This window comes from Leptosomus discolor, chromosome 26 (assembly GCF_034619465.1).
Source record: "Leptosomus discolor isolate bLepDis1 chromosome 26, bLepDis1.hap2, whole genome shotgun sequence".
In the NCBI taxonomy this organism is placed as follows: domain Eukaryota; kingdom Metazoa; phylum Chordata; class Aves; order Leptosomiformes; family Leptosomidae; genus Leptosomus; species Leptosomus discolor.
This window is the reverse complement of record NC_141416.1, coordinates 2426485-2448816: the sequence shown is the minus strand read 5'-3', so window position 1 is coordinate 2448816 and position 22332 is coordinate 2426485. Positions and strand designations below refer to the sequence as shown.

General features: G+C 53.2%; 1 protein-coding gene across 4 annotated transcripts in view; it reads left to right on the top strand.

Moving 5' to 3' along the window:
• Positions 1-22332, top strand: part of SMG5 (SMG5 nonsense mediated mRNA decay factor) — a 28814-nt gene that overhangs the window by 2155 nt on the left and 4327 nt on the right. For 2 of the 4 annotated variants that reach the window (XM_086478341.1, XM_086478339.1), the window contains exons 2-16: positions 4741-4839; positions 5457-5580; positions 6188-6344; positions 9128-9217; positions 10561-10650; positions 13016-13094; positions 13657-13782; positions 14249-14317; positions 16235-16443; positions 16580-16717; positions 17801-18199; positions 18269-18493; positions 20287-20456; positions 20741-20816; positions 21505-21680. In XM_086478341.1, the coding sequence (XP_086334467.1) occupies positions 4741-4839; positions 5457-5580; positions 6188-6344; positions 9128-9217; positions 10561-10650; positions 13016-13094; positions 13657-13782; positions 14249-14317; positions 16235-16443; positions 16580-16717; positions 17801-18199; positions 18269-18493; positions 20287-20456; positions 20741-20816; positions 21505-21680 (2227 nt within the window). Of the gene's footprint in view, positions 1-4740; positions 4840-5456; positions 5581-6187; positions 6345-9127; positions 9218-10560; positions 10651-13015; positions 13095-13656; positions 13783-14248; positions 14318-16234; positions 16444-16579; positions 16718-17800; positions 18494-20286; positions 20457-20740; positions 20817-21504; positions 21681-22332 lie in introns of all 4 variants that reach the window. The other 2 variants (XM_086478340.1, XM_086478338.1) reach the window with 2 other exon arrangements.

Sequence of the window (22332 nt, the reverse complement as noted above, 5' to 3'; positions counted from 1 at the left end):
GACAGGCCCGGAGAGGATGTGTGTGCTCCTGCTCGTGGAATAGGACGGATTTTTGTGTAAACCACCTTCGCCGTGGGTTTAAGACGTGTTTTACTTGGTGGTCACTGTGGACTGGGCATGTGGGCGCTGCTGAGCCCGCCTGAGACGTGGTCCTTCCCCGTGCTGCTGGGGCTCACGGGGGGACGGCCCTCGCCCGGGCGTGAGCTTCGTCATCAGGGCCAGGAAGCAGAAATTTGAAATTTATGGCAGAATAAGGTGGGCAGTTGCTTTATGGCATTTTTACATTTTACTCGAGCTCTTCTCGTAGCTGGAAGTGTTGTGATCTGCAGGCGGGATTTATAATATCTGCAGTGGCCACAAATTTTCTTGCCGTGGAGCTGATGGCGCTCTCGGCCAGCTTTGTGCCTTAACAGCCTCTTGTCGAGTCTTCTCTGTTTCAGCCTGGAGTTCAGTTAGATGAAGCGGTGACTTCTTGTCCTCCGAGAAGGACGTTGTACTCTGTGTGCTGGCCGACTGTCCCGGGGAACTTTTGGCCCTCGGCTTAAAGAGTGCCTTTGGATCCCGGGTGGACCGTCCCAGTCCCAGCGGTAAACTGGGCTCCTGTGGGATCAGCATTGTGTCCGCTTGGGAGAGCAGCGGGAGTTAACCCCGGGTCTCCGTGGTCCTGGGTCAGTACGTTGGCCACGGGACCATCTTTTCGGAGATGAGGTTGCCCGTCACTGTTCGTGATAGTCTTTGATCTCTTCCTGGATTAATAATCCCCAAGTTTCACCGCAGAGTGTGGCAACTGGATTATCCTGGCTGCTGGTTTACTGTGCGTGTTTTAGCATAGGGTTTATTTTACAGATTTCTTTTCTGGATTCTGGGTAACTCTTAGCTCGTTGGCTTTGCGTTCCTATCCCTGTCTGCCAGCCTTGTTCTGGGCAGTATTACTGGGGCACTGACACGTGCCAGCACACAGACGAACGGCTGCAGTTCTCTTCCCTGAGAAATGTCTTCTCAGAGACGGTGGCTCTTCGTGATGGATTAAATAAAGAAACAGAGAGCGGACAAATAATTCTCCCGCTGTCTTGCCCCGTCCCAGAATGTTCACGGCCAAGAGGGAAAGCGATAGATCGGTGTCTGCGCGGCCGAAGAGGACTTTGCGTTGGACCATTTCCACCCTGCTTGGCACGATGTGCTGCGCTGGCTTCTTTTAATAGACTGGCATCTGATGTGCCTCCCCTGTGGTTCTGGTGTGCCGTCTGAAAGCAGCTTTTAAACCCAGCAGGTATAAAAATGGGCGCTGGGACAAAATTTGGCCCCTTAACTGCAGAGTATCCCCCAGCCCGTGGCCTCGAGCCGCCCGAGGCGCAAATGCGAAGTGGCATTTTCACCCGTGCGCGGTCTGTAGCACCCGTGTTGGTGTTTCCTGACGTTTTCGACGTGAGGCTGCCTCCTGTGCCTTTCTGTCCTCGCCGTGTCCCCTTCCCTCACACCGGATCCTTGCAGGTCATCGCTGCCCCTCACGGATTCTTCTTCACTCCTGCCTCCTCCAGCAGCACCACGGAGCTCGTGCTGATGAGAAGACGTTTTTAGCGCGGGGTCTGCCTTCTGCCTTACGGCTCGGGAACCCACATCCTAAAAGATGAACCTTGCTGCTTTCAAGTCACCAGTTTTGTTTCCTTATGAACCCATAAAAAGCAGCAGAAGCAACCCGGTGTCTTCACGTGCTCATCCCTGACTGTTGTAGGAAGCAGGGTTGTGCGGGAGACACCCCCCTGGGATGCCTCCCCCTCCCTGTGCTCGAGGGGAAGGTGAAATCCCCCCCCAGTGTCCCTGCTGAGAGAGTCCCTGGAGGGAAACTCTTCTGAGCTTCACGTGGGGCAGGCGTTGGAGGCCTGCTGCGTGCGAGTAGGCTTTCCTGAACGGCTCCATCGCGTTTCTTGCCCGCTGCCGCCGTTGCCAGCCCAACAGCTGTCTGTCTGCTTGCAGCTTGGGGTTCTGGCCACTGCTTTTTGGGTGGTTCCTGTCGCTTCGTGGGGGTTGTGCTGCACGGTATCGAGATGCGTTTCTGTCACTGCTGAACTCGGGACGATTCTTAGATGAGGTTTTGTGCCCCTTTTTTTTTAGATACAAAAAAAAAAAAACCCAAAGCAGCTCGTCTGGCGTGTGAGCTGCTGAGCAGTGAGAGAACCTGGCCCGTGTGCCCGTGAAGGAATCTGAGTTGAGTAAGTGGCAGGAGAAGGAGTCAGTGCTGAGGCTTTGCATACAGTTAACTTGCACCCGAGGATTTGGATCTGGGGGTTCACACCTATGCGTGTGACACCCCCCCCCCCCCCCGAGGGCTGACCACGGCCTCGGGTGCAGGCGGTGGGTGCTCGTGGTCACCGTGAGATCATTTCCCGCCTTGAGGTGTGCGCGAGATGCAGAGACTGCCTATTTTGGGAGTAGAGGATCACAGTTTTCCTGTGCTGCTCCCTGGCAATCAAATGAATCAGCAGTTCCCCTTTCTTCTGGCCACGCTTCTGCATAGGAAAGAAACCCGTTCCCTGGGAGCCACGCTGCTCGTTTGCTGCTGCAGCGCTCGCTGCAGAGGGTCTTTGAGGGATGCAGCGACGGGGAGTTAGCGGCAGGTTGCAGTAAGGGTGTGTTTAACGCCTGCTGCTTTGTGGGGATCTGGTTTGGGGGAATTAAAGGGGGGCAGGGGGGCTTGTTGGTCGTGTGTCCCCCTCACCGCCCCTACGCTGTGAGCGTGGATGAAGGCTTCGTACTCCTCGCCTGTCACCTGTAACTCGCAAAGCGTTTTACTTGCCTCACCTGCTGTTGTCGTTAGAATGTGCAAAGGTCCTTCAGGCCTCGTGGGAAAGGTGTTAGGAGGCAGAAGTGGCTGTGGATACAAGGTTAGCAGCAGAGTTTGGTGTGCGGTTCTTACTCTGTTCTTGGTTTTCTTCATCATTATTTAGGAAGAAGTTGGTTCAGCTCGGGTGGTTTGGTCTCCCAAGCCGTTGTGTAAGGCAGTCCGGTTTCTTACGCTTCTGTTCTTCTGGCGGGCGCTGTGGTTTACTGAAACCAAACGAGCTCTGCAGTGACCCCGGGGTGAAGGGCTTCCCGTGCCGTAGCGTGAGATGGGACATTTTCCTCTTTGAGCTCCTGAACCTCCTGGGTTTTCTTCAGGGAGGCTCCTTTTGGTGTGTGTGGGGGGTTGTAAAAGGAGATTTGCCTTCGTAGCGAGGGGCTGGTGTACGAAACCATCAGTTACTTTGCAGTGATGTCTGTAGTTCTCAAGGAAGTGGTGGTGGTTTCAGCCTCCTCCCCGCAGCGCACGGGTTCGCGTGCTCTTGCGAGCGCCCTGTGCTCCGTCTGGTAACGGTTGGTGTGCGAGGAGAAGGTTCCGTCGTCGCCTTGGGCTGGGAGTGCGACGAGGGAGCTCCCGTTCTGCAGGGGACGGGGAGCCGGCTGGGAGCGGCATCTGAACCGCTCTGCCCTGCGGAAACGCGCTCTGCTCGGCTCTGTCTTGTGCCGCGCTGGCGGCGCGTCGGGCTGGTCTTCAGCTTCTCGCTCAGAGCTCTCCGTGTGCGGCGGGCTCAGCCGCAGGAGCGGTGAAGGTGTCGGAGCAAACGAGGGGTGACAGGCATAGGTGGATGTGGAGTTGAGGGGGAGAACAAGCACACGTGGAGTTTGAGAGCTACTGGCTTGGAGAACGTCTTTCTTGGAGGACCACGTGGAGTCAACAGCGGGGGAAAAAGTGAATTTCACGAGTTGGTTTAGTGCCCTCACACGCAGGCTTGACGCAGGCAGAGGTTTCGAGGTGGCCTCCCTTGGTAGGAAGGGTTGAACGTGGCTGGTTGGCTTTGCTTTATCGAACTGTCCGTGCGGTATCGATGAGGGTGTTTTCTGTCAGCGCTGATGCTTCTGTAAGTCCCTGGTTTTATGTCACTGCAACGTTCTGGAGTTGTAGCCTGATTTATTCCCAGCTACAAACTTCCATGTGCCTGAGACTTTACACGCGGTGTGGTATTCCTCCTCCAGGAGGAGAGTCGTGGGCAGTGATTCACTGAAGTATTTTTTTGCATGACTCAGGTTTGGAGGTTGCTTGCTCTGGCTTTCAGGGGAAAAAAAAAAAAAAATCTCGTAACAAATTTCATATTTTAGGCTGTTTTTGATTATCCCCGTTGCCTGTTATCACAGAGGGCTTTAATCAATGAATCACTGTAATGAAGATCAGGAAGTTTTGGCAAATGAGGATGACGTGAGTTGTCTTTCATAAACCAGTTAGTAAGGAAACAGGAGCTGGTGGGGGTTTGACTCTTACCCTGTCAAAACATCAATTGTTAGAAATCCAACCATTTCTTTATTCATGGAACTCAAGATATTTAAATTAATCTGAGCGTACGTATAGCGTGATGTCATTGCTGAGGCTAAAAGTTGCCAACGTGTCCAGGGACGTTTCTGACTTTGCTACTGCAGAAATAATTGACGTTTTTGCCCGGCCAGGCAGCGGCAACTGGTGATCAAACAGCTGATTTGCAGCAAAATCGTTACAGCGTATGTCACTGCTTTTTTTTTTTTCTTCTTCCCATCTGCTTTTTGAAATAGAGGGCAGAAAGGAAATCAATTAATAAGCTGCGGTGGTATAATGTGGCTTGCTCATAATGGAATTAACTGGGCTGGTGTGGTTCTGTGCCGACATCACCGAGCTCGTGAAATGATCCCGGATAACCTGCTGCTCTGAACCTCTTCTTCTGTGGTCCCTTGCAGCGCGGTGGTAGAGGCCGTTCATCGCTTGGATCTCATCCTTGGCAATAAGGCAGCCTATCAAGAAGTGTTCAAGCCGGAGAACATCAGCTTGAGGAACAAGTAAGTCGGGCAGGGCACTGGGTTTTTGCGCTGGGCCGGGGAAAATCCGCGTGGAGCAACGCGGGGCGGCTTTGGATCTGCAGTTTCATGGTGTGTCCCGTTTGCAGGGCACCAGTTGACCTGGGATCCCTCCCTGTTTTTGAAGCAGAGGCTGGTTTCAGATCTGTATTTGAGCAGCACCCAACCATCCAGTCCATGGCTGGAGGCTTTCCTGGGTGTCCTTGTCATACAAAGAAGTCATCTTCACGTTGGCCAGTGTTTTCCTTGTAATTACCTTTAAAAAAACCTGTTTGGTGAAGAAACTTCCTATATATGTGTGAAATCTTTTATCAGGTTCAGAGGGTGCCTAGCAGGGATGGTTCTTCTTGCTAATTCTGTAAGCTGTCCAGACAATTCTTTACACGACTGCAATTTGGGGCGTTGCTGGTGGCCCGCTGAGCCGAGGTGTGTGGCTTTTCCAGATGCTCCTGTGTGGGAGCGAGACAAGCTGTACCGTCACCAGATGGCCCAGCTCATCCATCGCAGCGAATTCAGATTTTCCTCTTCCTTCCTCACGGCGGGGCGGCTGTGTTGGAAGCTGCTGTAGCTAAATGTGGGTTCTCTGCTGTCTGTCTCAGGCTGCGGGAGCTGTGCGTGAAGCTGATGTTCCTGCACCCGGTGGATTATGGAAGAAAAGCAGAAGAGCTGCTCTGGAGAAAAGTTTACTATGAAGTTATCCAGCTCATTAAAACAAATAAAAAGGCAGGTGTCTGTGGCTCTGGCGTGAGGGGGGGCTCTGGCTGTGCAACGAAGTTAAAAGCCTGGAAGTTTGCTTGGAGAAGTTGGGGTGTGAGCGCAGGGCGGGCGGGCAGGCGCTCCTGGAGTTTAGTCGTGGGAGCTGACCTACGCCTTTTGTCCGCCTGTGGGCAGGTCAGCTTTAGTGATCTGCTGCGAGAGGTGCCGTTGCAGAGGATATTTCAACATAATCTGCTTAATTTTTGTCTTCCCATCTTCGGAAGATGTGTATCTCCGTGTAGAACGATGGCTTTCTTGCCTTTGGAGTCGGCCGCTGGGAAATACCCGCAGGGTCGACGCTTGTGTTCCCTAATGCCATGAACCTCTCCTGGTGATCTGAATGTATTTAAGGTGTATTTAACCGGCCACCTTGATTTTATTTATTTGTTGGGGCAGCCAGTATTTCCCCTCCTTGGTGCTGACCTTTAATAAATCCCACTGGATGCTGCTGAGCACCAGGAGGCACAGAACTGTGCCAAACCAGTGCCGGCTGAGCTCCCCGCTGCCTGCCTTCATACTGGGCCAGCCTACAGGTTGCACTGCAGTAACACACCCTCGTTTCTCTCCCCTGCAGCACATTCACAGCCGCAGCACCCTGGAGTGCGCGTACCGGACTCACTTAGTGGCCGGCATTGGGTTCTACCAGCACCTCCTCCTCTACATCCAGTCCCACTACCAGCTGGAGCTCCAGTGCTGTATCGACTGGACGCACGTGACGGACCCGCTGATCGGTTAGTGCTCCCTGTTGGACTGGGGGGCGAGGCCTGACCCCAGACAGGTGGCTTCCCCTTGGGCTAGTCCATTTGGGTTTGGCATTCAAGGGATTATCTTTTTTTTTTTTTCCTCTGATTAACCAATTATCTGTGTAGAACAGACTGTCTGTCCTCTCTTTTTCCATGGCGCTGTTGTGTTGTTTCTTTGAATACTAAACTAGGGAAGCAAGAAGGGTTTTGAACAGGGAGCAAATGCTGTTAAAAAATTCCTTATTAAGTGCTCGGAGATGGCAGATTTTTCTGGAAAATTGAGGAGCACTTCTGCCTCCCTGGAGAGGGTTTTTTAAAAGCTTAATTAAAGCAGACGAACGGGCCATTGGGGGAATAGGTTCTTGACACCCACGGGTTTTTGTCAGGACATCCTATTCACTAGGTGTAAGGTGTTGCTTCTCCTCTTGGGGCCCCTTCTCTCTGTGCTCCCTCCACGTATTTCCCAGTTGTCCTGAGTGTGGCTTTGAAATTAATCTTGAATCTCGGGCTGAGAACAGAGGAAGCTCCTGTGGCACAGTGAGGTGTGTTCACTGTCCGGGTAACGGCCTCTGAGCGTGCCCCTAGATGCAGGGTGGTTTGAGGGGGTCTTACCTCAAATTAAGGGAGGAAGAATAAGAGCATTCACAGTCTGGAGCTTAAGGCTGCCTCGATTACCTTGTAGTACTTCATTCACGTTTGCTCCGGGCCTCAAGGCACATGTTTCAGTTCAGGTGGGCCCAGGTGAGAAATGGAACCTCTGTGTGTTTGGTGGGCTGTGTTAGCGAGGGTTTCATCGACCTGGCAGGGGGGAGGACAGCAGAAACCGGCATGAGAAGTTAGTACGTCTTTAGCAATAGAACGTTTTACTTGCTGGTGTCCTATTCTTAGTTCTGGGAGACAATTGTAGCATGATTGGCTTTGAAATGTCGGTGTAAAAGGCAGATGTCCCTGGCAACTGTTGCTTTGAGAAATGTGTCTCGGTGCTGCAGAATTAATAAATTCTCCAAACGCACGTTCCAGATGGGTTTGTACCCTGTGGTGCCTGATTGTGTTTGAAAGGCTCCCCTTGGTCAGGTTCCTTAGTGTGTTTAGACCCTTGAATTAAAAGGATGCAGCAGGTGGGTGTGTAGCTGGATCACAGAGATGGGACCAAAGATGGATGTGTAAGACCCTGTATGATCTACAAATTAGGGTGGACACGACCTGCTGGTTATATGAATGGGCACAAGAGGATTCAGAGCGAAAAAGGAAGGGAGGATGGGTCCAGTAGTGTAGGTAGACACCTGTTTGAAGGCGGTGTGTTTGCATCGTGCAGCTCATACGCTGCCTGTTAGTACGTGGGAACCATTCCTCACGGGTCATTAAGCCTCCAGATTTCACTGTCACTCTTTTAAACTAAGCCAAGAGGGAAGCAACTGGACTGGTCTTAAAAATCTTCCTTGCTTGAGGGGAATTTTCTCCTCCAGAAAGTGGAAGTCCTTGGCAACAGGAGGACTGAAGCCAGCCTGAATCCGTGACACTGGTCTGCCCGGTGGCAGTAAATGCTCTCTGGAGAGGAAGCGTCGAGGCGGGAGCCTTTGCCTCCCGATCCCCGGCTGCACCGTGGCCCTGCTGGCTGGGGACAAGGTGCTGATGGGGAGCCCCGTCTTGCCAAGGGCAGCCCCTCCCGGGAACTGAGTCATGTTTGATGGCTTAAGTTCAGATCAGCTGGCTGCAGCCTTCCCCTCTTGCTTTTGACACTTTCCGCTCTTTCCACTGCCTGTATGCTTTTTTTTTTTTGGTGAGTTCAGCGTAGAACAGGATTAGACTGTTTCAGCTGGACCTTCGGTGACCATCTAGTCCAGCTGTCTGACCAATTCCGGGCTGACCAAAAGTTAAAGCCAGTGATTAAGAGCGTTGTCCAAATGTCTCTTAAACACTGACAGGCTTGGGGCATCGCCCACCTCTCTAGGAAGCCTGTTCCAGTGTTTGACCGCCCTCTCAGTAAAGAAATGCTTCTCATGTCCGGTCTTAATGCAGCTTTGAACCGTTCCCATGTGTCCTGTCACTGAAGAGCTCCACACCTCCCTCTCCACTTCCCCTCCTCGGGAAGCTGCAGAGAGCACCGAGGTCGCCCCTCAGCCTCCTTTTCCCCAAACTAGACAAGCCCAAAGTCCTCCGCTGCTCCTCACGGGACATTCCTTCCAGCCCCTTCACCAGCTTTGTAGCCCTCTGACCGTGAAGGCAGCTTTGCCCGGAGGCCGTTTTCTTCCTGACCGGCTGCAGCTGCCCTGTCCGCCACGCGGATTTCCTGTCCGCGCTTTTCCTCCTTTTCCTTCTCTTCCTCCCTTTTTTTTTCCATGGGCCGGTCCTAAATCTCGATCCCAGTTTTGAGGCAATGAGTAGGCGGGAGCTGGCCTCCGTCCTCCCACCTGGGTGCAAACGGAGCCAGCTCTGTGGCACGCCTTGTAGGCAAAGTCCGAGTGACAGTCAGTGACCGTCGGCGACGCAGTGACGTGCGCTGCCCCCAGCCAGCAGGGAACTGAAGGGGGAGTGGGTGAGCAGCAGCGTCTACTGATGGATTTTCCACGTTTATTTTCCACAATTTTGACAACAAGAGTGAGCCAGTGCTGGTCTACAAAGTGCCACAGATGGCAACCAACCGTCTGACCACGTGGTCGTGGTTTCCATCCGGTGAAACGTTGGGTGTCGCGGGCGGAGGCGGGGGCTCCTCGTGTGTCTTTCCGCAGCCTTTACCCGACCGCGTGTGGGATTGCTGATTTCTCCTGTAGGCTGCAAGAAACCCGTGTCTGCCTCGGAGAAGGAGATGGAGTGGGCACAGATGGCCTGTCACAGATGTCTGGTTTATCTGGGCGATCTCGGTAAGAGCAGCATCGTCTTTCAGGGCAACCTTTAATCCCTTCAAAAGAGGGGGCTTGTACGGCGCCGAGTCCGTCGGGGTTAGTCACCAGCCATAGCTACGTGCAGACCCTGGTTTCCTTCTGACACCGTTGTTAATGACTGGTATAAGCTGGAATCCTCGTGGCAAAGTGAACCCTTACCCACCGCAGAAGCTTTGTGTTTGGGCAGGTAGATGAGGAGTTTGCTGGGCAGGAGCAGCTCTTCCCGTGGCTGTGGAAGAACAGAAGCCTTCGCTTTTATCAGCGTTGTTGGGACAGCGTGAAGGAAGCTCAGGGGGCTGATGCTCAGTTCAGCCCTGCTCAGTTCAGCCTTGTGGAGCGCCGGTCGTCAGCACCAGCGTGGCTGGAAATCAGATTTGTTACACAACATTGTGACTCCGTCCCGAGCCACTGCCCAACCCCGGGTGCTTTGTCGTTGCGTCCGGCGGCGTGTCACCCTTTTTGATAGCAGACGTGTCTGCCCCACAGTCACGACCTCCTGAAGTGTGTGGTGAGCGTGGCAGCCTCTTGGTTGTGAGCACGTGAGAGAGAAGGCAGCGAGAAAACGTGTCGCTGTGTGAAAAACAGCTCTTTGAAGCGCGGCTCGACACGCAGCAGCCTTCACGCTCCTGGAAGCTGTTTGGCGTTAGTGTGGCGCGTGAATCAGCCTCAAAATGGCATTGAAATAAATGTCGTACGGGGGTAGTAAGAATGACTTACCTAGCTGGTGGGATAGAAGTGTGCTCACCTCTTCACGATGCTTTCACCTGAGGTTTCCAAAACCCGTACTGCTGTCCAAAAAAAAATAAAATTAAAATAATAAAACCCCTGCAGTCCAGTCTAGCCACAGCCAGGTATTTTATTAGGCCAGCTGACTTTAGATTTCACACTCTGCAGATAACCTCTGAGAAGCTCAGGCTTCCATGAATGTGGTAAAATACAGTCGGTTTGAGGGACTGGAAAGTGGAGCACAACTCTGAGTGATTTCAAGGATCAGTGAATCGCTTAACACACGGAGCAGAAGAATTTCTTCCTTTTGCTTACGCGCCGCCCCAAGCCCTGAGGGCTGGCTATCCCCTGTGAGGTGGCAGGGGTTGGGATGGGCAGAATAGAGCAGTTTGAAATAAAAGTGCTCCAGATGGGCCTGGCAAACCCTGCACGTTTCTGTTGTGCCAAGAGCGGTTCTTCTTTGATGGGTTTGTGGACTGGGCCAGTATTTCTAGTTTTGCGGTATTTTTAATCTGTAGGGAAACTGCTTCTCTGCGGAAGGGAAGAGAAGACGCTGCCTGCTGGGTTCTGATGCGCGGTGTGTGGTTTTCTTTCAGCTCGCTATCAGAACGAACTGGCAGGTGTGGACACAGAGCTGCTGGCTGAGCGGTTTTACTATCAAGCCCTTTCTGTCGCACCACAAATTGGTGAGTTCCTGCGAATTTTGAGTTATTAAAATCGTGTCGCTGCAGCCTAAAACCAGTGCTCTGTGATAAACCTGCCCAGTGTAGCATATCCTGCTGCTAGGAGGAGGTTGGTTTTATCCTCTGGTTAAAAAGACTTCCCTCTTTGAGAATCTCTCTTGCTGGCGAGCCAAAGAGGGGAGTTAAAGCAAAGGTGCTCTTCACCAGTGACCTCGACTTAGTCATCAGATAACCTCTGAGAAGCTCAGGCTTCCATGAATGTGGTAAAGCTGTGCTTGTCTGGCCGAGGGAGGATCCATCTGTCCCTTGCCGGAGCAGAGCGTTATTGGGCATCTCCCTCTTTCTGCCCCTGCAAAAAAACCTCTCCTGCCACTTTGTCGTGGTTTAACCCCAGCCAGAAACTGAGCACCCACGCAGCTGCTCGCTCACTCCTCCCCCTGGGATGGGGAGGAGAATCGGGGAAAAAAAGGTAAAACTTGTGTGTTGAGATAAGAGAACAGTTTAATAACTAAAGTGAAATAAAAGATGGTAATAACAATAATAAAATATAATAATAATAATTGTAATGGAGAGGGATATAACAAAAAGAGGGAGAAATAAAACCCAAGAAAAGACAGTCACAGAATACCAGGTTGGAAGGGACCTCAAGAATCGTCTGGTCCAACCTTTCTTGGGGAAAAGCACGCTCTAGGTAGGATGACCCAGCACCTTGTCCAGCTGAGTCTTAAACATACCCAGTTTCGGGGAATCCACCACTTCCCTGGGGAGATTATTCCAGTGGCTGGTTGTTCTCATTGTGAAAAACTTTCCTCTTGTGTCCAATTGGAATCTCACCAGGAGTAACTTGTACACGTTGTGTCCCTGAAGGGACAGAGTGCACCCGCAACCAGTTTGCTGGTGATGCTAAACTGGGAGGAGCGGCTGACGCGCCAGAGGGCTGGGCTGGCGTTCAGCGAGGGCTGGGCAGGCTGGAGAGCCGGGCAGGGAGGAGCCTGATGAGGTTCAACAAGGGCAAGTGGAGGGTCCTGCATCTGGGGAGGGAACCCCCATGGACCAGTACAGGTTGGGGCTGACCTGCTGGAGAGCAGCTCTGCGGAGAAGGACCTGGGGGTTGGGGTGGACAACAGGTTACCCAGGAGGCAGCCACGTGCCCTTGTGGCCAAGAAGGCCAGTGGTCTCCCCTGGGGGGCATGAAGAAGCCAGGAGGCGGAGGGAGGTTCTTCTGCCCCTCTGCTCTGCCCTGGCGAGGCCACCCCTGGAGTGCTGTGTCCAGTTCTGGGCCCCCCAGTTCAAGAGGGGCAGGGAGCTACTGGGGAGAGTCCAGTGGAGGGCTACAAAGATGAGGAGGGGGCTGGAGCATCTCCCCTGCGAGGAGAGGCTGAGAGTCCTGGGGCTCTTTAGCCTGGAGAAGAGAAGACCGAGAGGGGACCTGATCAACACTCATCAGTATCTGAAGGGTGGGTGTCCCGAGGATGGGGCCAGGCTCTTCTTGGTGGTGCCCAGTGACAGGACAGGGGGCAACGGGCACAAACTGGAGCACGGGAAGTTCTGCCTCAAGGTGAGGAAAAACTTCTCTGCTCTGAGGGTGGCAGAGCCCTGGGACAGGCTGCCCGGGGGGGGTGTGGAGTCTCCTTGCCTGGAGATACTCAAACCCCGCCTGGACGCTGTCCTGGGTGACCTGCTGTGGGGGACCCTGCTCTGGCAGGGGGTTGGACTAGATGATTTCCAGAGGTTCCTTCCAACCCCTGCCGTTCCGTGGTTCTAAATCCAAAATGCAGCACTGCACCAGCTGCTTGGAAGAAAATTAACTCTGTCCCAGCCAAACCCAGGACATCCTTCAGAAGCGACTGCCGTGTGAGAACACCTTGTGGCAAGAGCTGAGGGCCTGTCCTCTCTTCAAGTGTGCAATTCCAGAAGAAACTTTTCTCTGTGCTGTCTTTGGGGTGTTCTCACTGACTTGTTTGATAGGCTGATCCCAAAGACCAGTAAGTGACAAGAATTTATGTACCACAGTGAGCTGGAACAGAGCTCTTAAACGCTGGTCAGGTGATGCCTGTGTCGAGGAATGCAGAGTCGAGGCCGTGGCGTTATTAATACGGAGGACAAGGCACTGTTTGCTCTGCTTTGTTATGTAGGTAACTGGCAGGGAGGTGGGGAGGCTCAAAAACCACTCTAAAACAGAAAAAAACCCAACCCTGGGTGGTGAAAGGATCGAGTAATCCGGACCTTTGTGCTGCAGCTTTGCCACTGCTTGCATCTCCTCCCTTCCCTCCTGGGTGGAAGTAGAGCGAGAGGGAAAGGAGCTGCTTTCTAGCAGGGCCGTTGGGGAATGGTACGTGAATTCTGCCGCTGTTCTCTCCCGTGCCAGGCATGCCCTTCAACCAGCTGGGGACGCTGGCGGGGAGCAAGTACTACAACGTGGAAGCCACCTATTGCTACTTACGCTGGTGAGTGTCCGCGAGGATCTCGGCGTCCTGCGCGGGGAATCGGTGCACCGTGGTTGCCGGTGCCAGATTCTTTTCTCCTTTGCTTTGGACTTGTGGCTGCTGTCAGCGGGTGAGTTTTAGGGGAAGGGAGGTGGGTTTATTTCACCCTCGAGCGAGGCTGGTGATAAGGAAGAGGCAAACGGTGATGCTGGGCACTAAGACATGTGCGCAGGGCTGCAGTGGGAGGGCAGGGTTTCCTCTGAGACCCTCTGGCTGTGGCAGAGCGCCGGGCTTGAAGGGGAGTGAAGGTGCTGAGCGAGGTGGGTGGAATTCAGTTGTTACCTGAACGTGGCCTTAAGGCACAAATGTGGAAAGGTGCGTTAACGTCGCAGAGGGGGCTGTGGTGCACCTTGAAGTGGGGTTTGTGGACATCGGTGGGAGTTAAGTAGCCCAGCGTGTTGGAACAGAAGCAGTAGGTACCTGTCTGCGTGCTTAGGTGCCTCGGTAACTTTGTAGTGAGCCATAAAACCTGAGCAACCTTGTGGCAAAGTAACTTTGGATGTGTCCTACTTTGGTGTCTCAGTATCCAGTCTGAAGTGTCCTTTGAAGGTGCCTACGGGAACCTGAAGCGGCTGTATGACAAAGCAGCCAAGATGTATCACCAGCTGAAGAAATGTGAAACCAGGAAGTTGTCTCCGAGCAAGAAAAGGTGAGAGGGGAAAGCAAAGGCGAGGGGTGCAGGCTGAGGGTTCGCCATGCCACCAGTGCCGGCCTCTGGGTTGAGAGCGGTGTCTCTCTGGGAAGTGGGAGCTGTTAGACGGCCGATTCGAGGCAGGGGGCTGTTCCCCGAATTGCGAGAGCCCCGGTCTAGATCCCCTTCTTGGTCTCTCAGGTCGCAATTTCAGGGGAAAAGCTAAATGCTGGCGAGGTGTGGAATTGGAGGTGAGAGATTTTTCTCCCTCTCCCCTGGAGCTGCTGACTGTCCATGAGGGTTGAGGCGTATTGGTGAAAGTTTAGAAGTGTATAAGCTGTCGTCTTTTTTTTTTTCCTCCAGTTTTATCAGAACTTCGTTTTCAATTGAGGCCTGATTTCCCTATTGATGGAGCTCTGTTAGTCTAGCCCACCTCTGTGACGGGGTACCTGCTTCACAGTGTTTTCTTCTCAATTTTTTTTAGAGGCAAAGACATTAAGAGGTTGCTGGTGAGCTTTATGTACCTGCAGAGTCTTTTGCAGCCAAAGAGCAGGTAAGGTTACAGCAGATTCTGTCTTCTATTGATAACTCATAGCAGCAGGCATTCAGAGTTGGAAGAGACTGTTCCCTGTAGGATAACGCTGCCTGTGCTGAGGTTTTCTGCCAAAAGGCCCAAGATTTTAGTCTTCCAACCTCGCAGGGCAAAGAAGGTTGTGTTCCAAGGGAGGCTGAAATTCCAAAGGGTTAAATACTTCACGACTCTGGCTAAATCAAGCCGGTAGCTGAATGTTGAACTCCTCAGCCTTGCAGCTCAGCTCTCTGCTGCGCTACGCCTTTGGCGCGTTCTGGCTTTGTTCAGCCATCAAACGCTGTTTTCTGGCGGGCGCTGGATTTAGGCTGAGGGGAGAGCAAAGAGCCTGCGCGTGTGCAGGGCTGTTCGTTGCGCTCGGAAATCTGTAACCAAACACCTTGTTCAGGGAAACAAATAGCATCACCTGTTGGTGGTGGGATAAATGGAAAGCTTTGTACAGCTCTGGGATCTTTTTTTTCTCCTTGGGTTTTCTCTGTCTCTGCTGGCAGGTTTGCAAGAGGTGGTAAATTAACCTCTTGCTGCTTGAAACGGAGCAGGTGTTTTGAAGGGCTTGTACACAGGCTACGGTTAAACCCCTCACGGACTAGTTTAGGTTGGAAGCGACCTTCTAGGGGTCCAGTCCTCCCCCAAAGCAGGGTCCGCTGTGAAGGTAGATTCAAACGTGAATTCAGATGAGGTTGCTCAGAGCCTCGTCCAGCTGCGTGTGGAATGGATCGAAGGACAGAGATTCCACACGTCTCTGGTCGCCCTCCCAGGGCTTGACCACCTTTGCTGTGGAAATTTTTTTTTCCCCCCTTGTATCTAGTCTCGTTTTCCTTTTCTGCAGCGTGTAGCCGTCGCTTCCCTTCCTTTTGCCGTGCACCACTGAGGAGTCTCCCTCAGTCCTCTGTAACTACCTGCGTGGCGTCGGAAAACAGGAGATTACACCCCCCAAGCCTTCTGTCTTTCAGGCTGAACAAACTCGATTCCCTTTGCCTCTCCTCATACACCTTGTTCGCTATTTCCCTCTGCTGGAACTAAGTCCAGTTCGTCCGTGTCGTCTTTGGTTGGTTTTTTTTTTGTCCTGGGGACCCCGAGACTGGATGCAGGACTCCAGACATCCCCTCGTGAGAGAGGGACAACAATTGTCCTCAACGTGCTGGCTGTGCCTTTGCTAACGCAGCCCGGTATGGGATTAACTTTCAGATACTGACTTAGACTGGAGTGGAACTTCAGGGCTCATTTAGTATCTGCTTAACACGCATTTAGCACATAAGAAAACTGGAAATGACTTCCATTTCCCAAGCACGTTGCCCCCTGGAAAGGATTTGCTGGATGTTTTGCAGACAGGTCTGTTTTGTAAGGAGGATATTCCCGTAGCCCGTTATGCTGAACGCCGTGGGTGCTTCCTTTGAAGCAGCTCGTAGCTACAGAGGAGTTTGGAATATTCTTGCAGGGCTGCAGGTTAGAGACATGGGAGGGGGGGAAAAGTCGAGTCCCCAGTTTGTGCGCTGCAATGTCACGGTTTTAACGGGGTCTGAAACTTGTGCTGCTTTTAGCATTCCGGTGCCCGGGGTCTCTTAACGGCTGCTCCTGAGCTCCCGGGGGAACGTCGTACGTTTGGGTGAGGCACCTCTTTGCAGGGAGGTGCTGCAGTTATCCCGTGTCTTTCGTTTAGCAGCTTGGGAGAGGAAAACATGATCTGATTAATCTCACTCGCTTCCCAGAGCTGTTGTTGCTTGCAGCGTGTTCCCTGGTGCTTCACCCTGTCTAGTGCTAAGGGACAGCCTGGCTGCTGGTTTTGGTTCGGTTTCCACGCAGACATTGCCAGCAGCTTGAGTCTTGAATAATAATAATAATAATAATAATAATAATGCTTGTTTTTTCCCTCTTGTTAAGCTCTCTGGATTCGGAGCTGACATCCCTCTGCCAGTCTGTGCTGGAGGATTTCAACCTGTGCTTGTTCTACCTGCCCTCTCCTCCTAATCTGAGCTCAACTAGCGAAGACGAAGAAGAGTATGAGAGCGGCTACTCCTTCCTTCCTGATCTCCTGATCTTTCGCATGGTGATCATCTGCCTTATGAGTGTTCACAGCCTCAAGAGGGCAGGTAACCAGTGCTTTATTCAGAAATCTGGTGATAAACATCCAGCAGTCCAGTTAGGCTGAAGACGTTGTCTGGATTGGCCTGCGTGTGTCGGACTGGGGGTCAGGCTCCTCCACCTCATTGCGCCCTCTTGTTGCAGGTTCAAAGCAGTACAGTGCAGCCATCGCTTTCACGCTGGCCCTCTTCTCTCACCTGATAAATCACGTCAATATTCGCCTCCAGGCGGAGCTAGAAGAAGGGGAAAATCCCGTCCCGGCCTTTCAGAGCGACGGCACAGGTAAGAGAACAGCCGGCATGAGCTGGGTCTCCCCAGTTCCCTGCCTGTGGGGCTGGCTTTTCCTTTTCTCTCCTGAATCCCCCGGCTGTGGGGTTTGTAGTGTAGTGCCCAAGGGGTGGTAGAGACATCGTGGGCCTCAACTGCTGGGCTGAAATCCCCAGAGGTGGGTCATCTGCTGAGACAGCCTCTGCTTAGACACTCAGAATCATCCCAGGGTGAAAATGCTGCTCTCCTTGTTGGAAGGAATTCTCTTCCAGTATCTCTTGGCAGCTCATTCATCATCTGTTTCCGCCAACGTGCGCTGCTTTTCTGTCTCTTACGTGCTGTTATTTACTGGACTCTTCTCTTCAACTGGGGAGATGATCTCGGGTGAAACCCTGGGCAGAGCAGTGGCTAAGGGAGGCCGGCCCTGCTCAGCATCCCTCATCTCTGCTCAGACAAAACCAGATCTTCACCTTCCGTTGAGCAGAGAATGAAACTGCTGAGTCTTTCCTCTGCAAACACAGGGAAGTTGTGATACAGAGGAAATTTGTGATATTTCACAGAAGGCAAGACGAGAGTTTTCCCGGTCAAAAGCAGCAGTGGACGGTGACTCCTCCCCTGCACGGCTTTGGGAGTTGTCACGGCTGCTGGAAAGGCCGTGAGCGCGTCGGTTAAGGAAGGGCTTGGGTCAGCTCAGTCTGGTGACAGGGTGGGGTGGCTGGTTTGATCAAGCTGCCCGGCACCTGCCCTCGCCCTCCTTGGCGGCTCATTCGGCTCTCGGACTGTCGGAACCTGGGGAAAAGATGTAAGATTCAGCTGCCTGGTTTGTGCTGGTCTAACAGCATTCAGCACTGAGGCTGCCTGATAACGGAGCAGCACGGCTTGGGCAGGAGGAATCCAGGCTTCCCAAGTCTTTCTGGGTGCCTTTTAGCAAGCGAGTCCTTCTTCTAGGGTTGCCATGACTTGTCCTCTGCTTAAAGACAGTAATAAAAGTGATGGCTGCCACTTGCACTCCTGGTTCCCCAGGCTTAGGGCTGGCCAGCAGCTTGTGTGACACGTCGGGACTTTCTTAACTTGTGGTCTCGTTCTAACTGCCTGCAGATGACCAGGAGCCGCGGGAGGCGTTGATTGAGAAGGAGGCTGAAGCTGACTTGGCCAATCATCAGCCCAGCGAGGAGCAACGGAAGAATGACTGCAAGAAAAGCAAGAAATACTCCCGCCTCTCCTGTTTGCGTCGCCGCCGCCACCCCCAGAAGGTGGACGAGAGCGACCTGAGCGAGGGCTTTGACTCTGACTCCAGCCAGGGCTCCATAAAGGGCAGTGACGGCTCAGAGAGTGGCTCAGAGAAGAGCGACGAGGAAGCAGAAGCTGCTTTTGATGTGGAGACGGACTCTGACATGAACAGCCAAGAATCTCGGTCCGACTTGGAGGACATGGAGGATGAGCCGGGGGAGGAGGGAAGCGGCCGAGGCAAAAGCGGGCCCAAAGAGGCCTTAAACTGTGTGGATGGCAGTGGGATGGGGGACTCCAAGAGCCAGAGCATCTCTAAAATGGAGGCTCTGGATCCAGCAGTCAATGGGCCGGCTTCCCTGAGCACTAATGACGCCAGCATAGCCAGCAATCTCCAGGCCATGTCCACGCAGCTGTTTCAGACCAAACGCTGCTTTCGCTTGGCTCCTACTTTCAGCAACATCCTTCTGAAACCGAACAGCGACCCTCCCGTCCTGAAGGACGGGCTGGAAAGCAAGCCCTGTGTCAATGGAGATCTGGAGAAGCCCGGCTTGGCAGAGCAAGGTAAGGAGCAGTGACCTCGTTCAAAATACCGGGTGTTGCAGGTCTGCGTAGGAAACTACAAGCTGTAGCAGTCTGTTGGCTAAAATCCACCCCTTCTCACCCTGCAAGTTCTCCTTCGGCCGGGTTTGGAAGAGCAGGCTGCCCAATAGCGGACGGGTCTGGGGTTGGGTGGTTCCTGAAGGAAGAGCTTTCCTTTTCCCCCCTGACATCCAGCAGCGTGTGCGCTGAGCAAAGGAGAGGCCTGCAGCCAGCCAGGGTTCATAGTTATTCTGCTCAACAGGCTGAGCAGCTCCGATAAGACAGAGGATAATTCCAGCAGGTGTTAAAAATGTGGATTATCTTCCCTTTTCCCCGTGTGAAATCTCTGTAATGAGACACTAGTGCTTCTGGTGATGGACAGGGCAGGGGTGGTCCGGGCAGTTCTCCGTGAGATGTCACGTTACGAGCTCTGCAAAGCCCCCTCAGGCGTGACCTCGGTGCGGGCGAGAGGAGCTGAGGGGCCTCTTTCCCTCTGAACGCTGCCCCGCGGAGCGCTCGGGGCCGGCGGATGCACAGCAGGTGGAGCTGCAACGTCTCTGTTACCGCGCAGCTTACACCGCTGAGTAACGTCCTGGGGACAAACAGCTGGAAAAGGGAGATCTGATGCGCTCCGGGGAGTTGTTTGTATTTCAGATAAAACCACGTGGGCCCGTTCGGTCTTGTTTGTCGTTCCTCCCAGCTTCCCTGGAGCAAGGAAACATTTTTACATCGTGCTGCCAAACTCAGTGGGCCTGCAGCACTGGCAGGATTCAGACTTTGCCTGGGCCAGGATTTGAAGGGGGAGTATTAGAGCACGTTAGTGTTTACCGGCTCCCAGCACTGCTTCGTAGCCGCTTGAAGAGTAAAGGAAGAAACCAGCGATTTTTGGTCTGTTTAACATTTTCCTTCAATGGCTTACACAGATGTTGCAGCTCCAGGCACGCATTTGAACAGCGTGGTCGTGATACCTTTATGGATGCAGGAAAAATGAGAGGTGGAATGAATTAGCCCACGTGCTTTTTAGCTTTGAGCTCTCCTTGCCTCAGCTGTGCCGTTTCAAAACTCGGGCTGTTTAATGGCCTCAACGCTCTGGCGGGGATGGTTTCTGAATAAATGACTTCCTCCCTTTTGCTTCTGAGAGTTGATTGAATGTTGATTGCGGTGCTAATAGGGAGGAATGACGGCGCAATTAAAATAAGGGACTGGAGCAAAACGCGTCGTGGATTCCCAGCTTGCTGCTGCCTTCCCCTGGGGTCACTGGCCAGCGCTCCTGTTTCGTTGGCAGCGGCTTCGAGATCCTCGGGGCTGTAGAATTCCAGGATTGCAAAGCGTAGTCAGTCCTTAAAATCACCTGGACCCTGGCTCAGAAAATAGCCCTGCTGTTTCCTTCTTTGGCACAGGGCCAAAGATTGGCGCTTGCTGACCTGACCAGCGGTCGCTGGGGCTGTTCTCGGCAGTAAATGCCTCGTGCCGGCACGTGCTGCTCCCCCCTGCTCTGTTAGGGAGCGTCTCGGAGGCGGCTGCAGGGCTGAAGGGGTTTGTCAGACATTTCACAGGGAGATTTTGGCGATCTTCTCCCAACGAAGAAGAAAATTGAACAGCGATGCGCTCTTAGCAGCAGCACAGGCGATGGGGAACTGGTTTTGTGAGGGTGTGTGGAGGCACCGAGCACTTCAGCTCCGCTCTTACCAGCCCGGTGCTGTTCTCGTACCAGCAGGCCTTGGCTTCTCAAGGGGTTTAATGCCCCCCATCCTGCTGTTCCCTTCCTCTTCCAGATGACGTGTCTGACTCTGAGGAAAGCATTTCAAGTAACAAATCCTGCAGGAATGAGCGATCCCTTCAGGAGAAGCTCGAGATTGTGACCAACGAAGGGCTGCTTCTCACTGTCAAGGTGTTCCTGGACTGGCTGAGGACAAACACGGATCTCATCATCATGTGTGCTCAGGTGGGAGCTGGGCTCGGTGTCGAGTCCAAGGCTGCGTCCGTTCGGTCCCCCTGGGCTGGGATGCCAAGGGCAGATGGAAGCTGCTGGCCCAGTCCCAGACAGAAGGTGACATTAAATACCCCACCAGCTGAATTAAGATAATCTTGAGCTGAGGAGTGTAGCGAAGTTTCCTCTTCACAAAGCATTCTGAGGTCTGGGGAAGATGCTGGAAGGCCCAAGCGCTCTGGTTATTGCGTACGTCTGTCTTGACATTTCCTGTGGCCTTTTGTGTTTCGTTCCTGCAGAGCTCTCAGAGCCTGTGGAACAGGCTGTCCGTGCTCCTGAACCTTCTGCCTTCTGCTGCAGACCTGCAGGAATCAGGTACTGGGGGGAGGCAGTGGCCAAGTTGTGTTTGAGCCAGCCGAGGCGTCGGGGACTTCCATGGTGTGGGACAGACCCTGGGCAAGAGATTTGCCACCAGCAGTTTGGTTATAAGCACGGTGGGAAGCGACATGTGTTGGGTTTGTGGTTAAATGCTGTCCCAGTTAAATACTGTCCCATAGCCTTTAGCTCCGTTAAGGCGTTATATGTGGCTGGTGTGTACTGAAGCGCTGGCACCTCCGTGCCTGGAGTCCCTGCGTGGCCAACGTGCTTGGAATTTACCGTCGAGACCACGAGTAAGGGCGTGATTTTTGTCATGGCAGTTGTGGAAACTAGTTTTGAAGCTCCAAATGCTCGTGATGTGCCCCGTACCTCAGCCTAAAGATCCCCGTGGGTCGTGAGAAGCGTAGTTTAAAGATGTCTATTGGAACGAACGGGAAAGCCAACCCTCCAAACTCCGGTCGTTCCGAAGGGATGCGCCTCAGCAGGTCGTTTGGGACAGTTCCTCTTTGTATTGGGGGTGGCCTCTTTGTTCCACCTTCAGCACCAGCTCGGGGTCCACGCGTAACCTCCAGCCTCTGTCCTTGATCCTTACAGACTGCGCGCTTAAAGCAGTTTTCCTCTTTGTCCCCCCCATCGGTTGTTCGCGTCACCGTGTCTTGCTGTGCTTCCCCTCTGTCCCCTCCAGGGCTGGCCCTGTGTAATGAAGTCAAGGACATTCTGAGCGGTGCTGAGCTGCCAGACCTGAAAGCCAACTTGCTGCTCCCGGAAGATGTGGCCCTACGAAATCTTCCCCCTCTGAAAAATGCCCACAAGAGGTTTAACTTCGAGCAGGACCGGCCCATTTTCTCAGCGGTTGAGGAGGTGAGTCGGGGTAAATCCCGAATCTTGGCACGAGCTGCGTTGCCCTTTCTGGAGGGAGAAATTAATTCACGGCCTCTTAGCTCTGCAGGTGAAGATTTAGTTCTTTCTTCCCAAAAAAAGACCCCAAACCGAATCAAACTTTTGAGTCTGAGGTGGGTTCACGTTATTGATGCTCGCTGCCGTCATCTGTCTATCCAAAAATCAGTGTTCCAGAAAAACTGCCTGCCTCCCCTTCCCTGTCGGAGTCGTTAGGGAAGGGAGCAGCCACACGTTGACAGCTTTGCTGCCTGAAGTCTCCCAACCTCCCTGCCTGGGCAGAAGAGTTGTTACCTCCGCCCTGCCTTGATTGAAGGGAATTGGGTTGGAGCTGTGGGATACTTCCCGGGATCCTTCTCTAATAAATGCAAAAATTGGTGAAATCTCGCTTCTTGTGGCACCCTGTGCCCTCGCAGAGCACTTCCCTCCGCTTCCCCGAGCACAGAGGGCCAAGGTGGTGGTTTCTGGGTAGCGGAGGTGTGCAGGAAAAGGCCATTGTTCCCCTCTCTTGCCTTGCTGGAGCACTCCGCTCCCTTCGGAGCGGGGAATGCATCGACACCCTCCCTTTGAAGGCGATGGAAGGGCCCCCCGTGTTCAGGGGGCTGGCTGAGGTCTT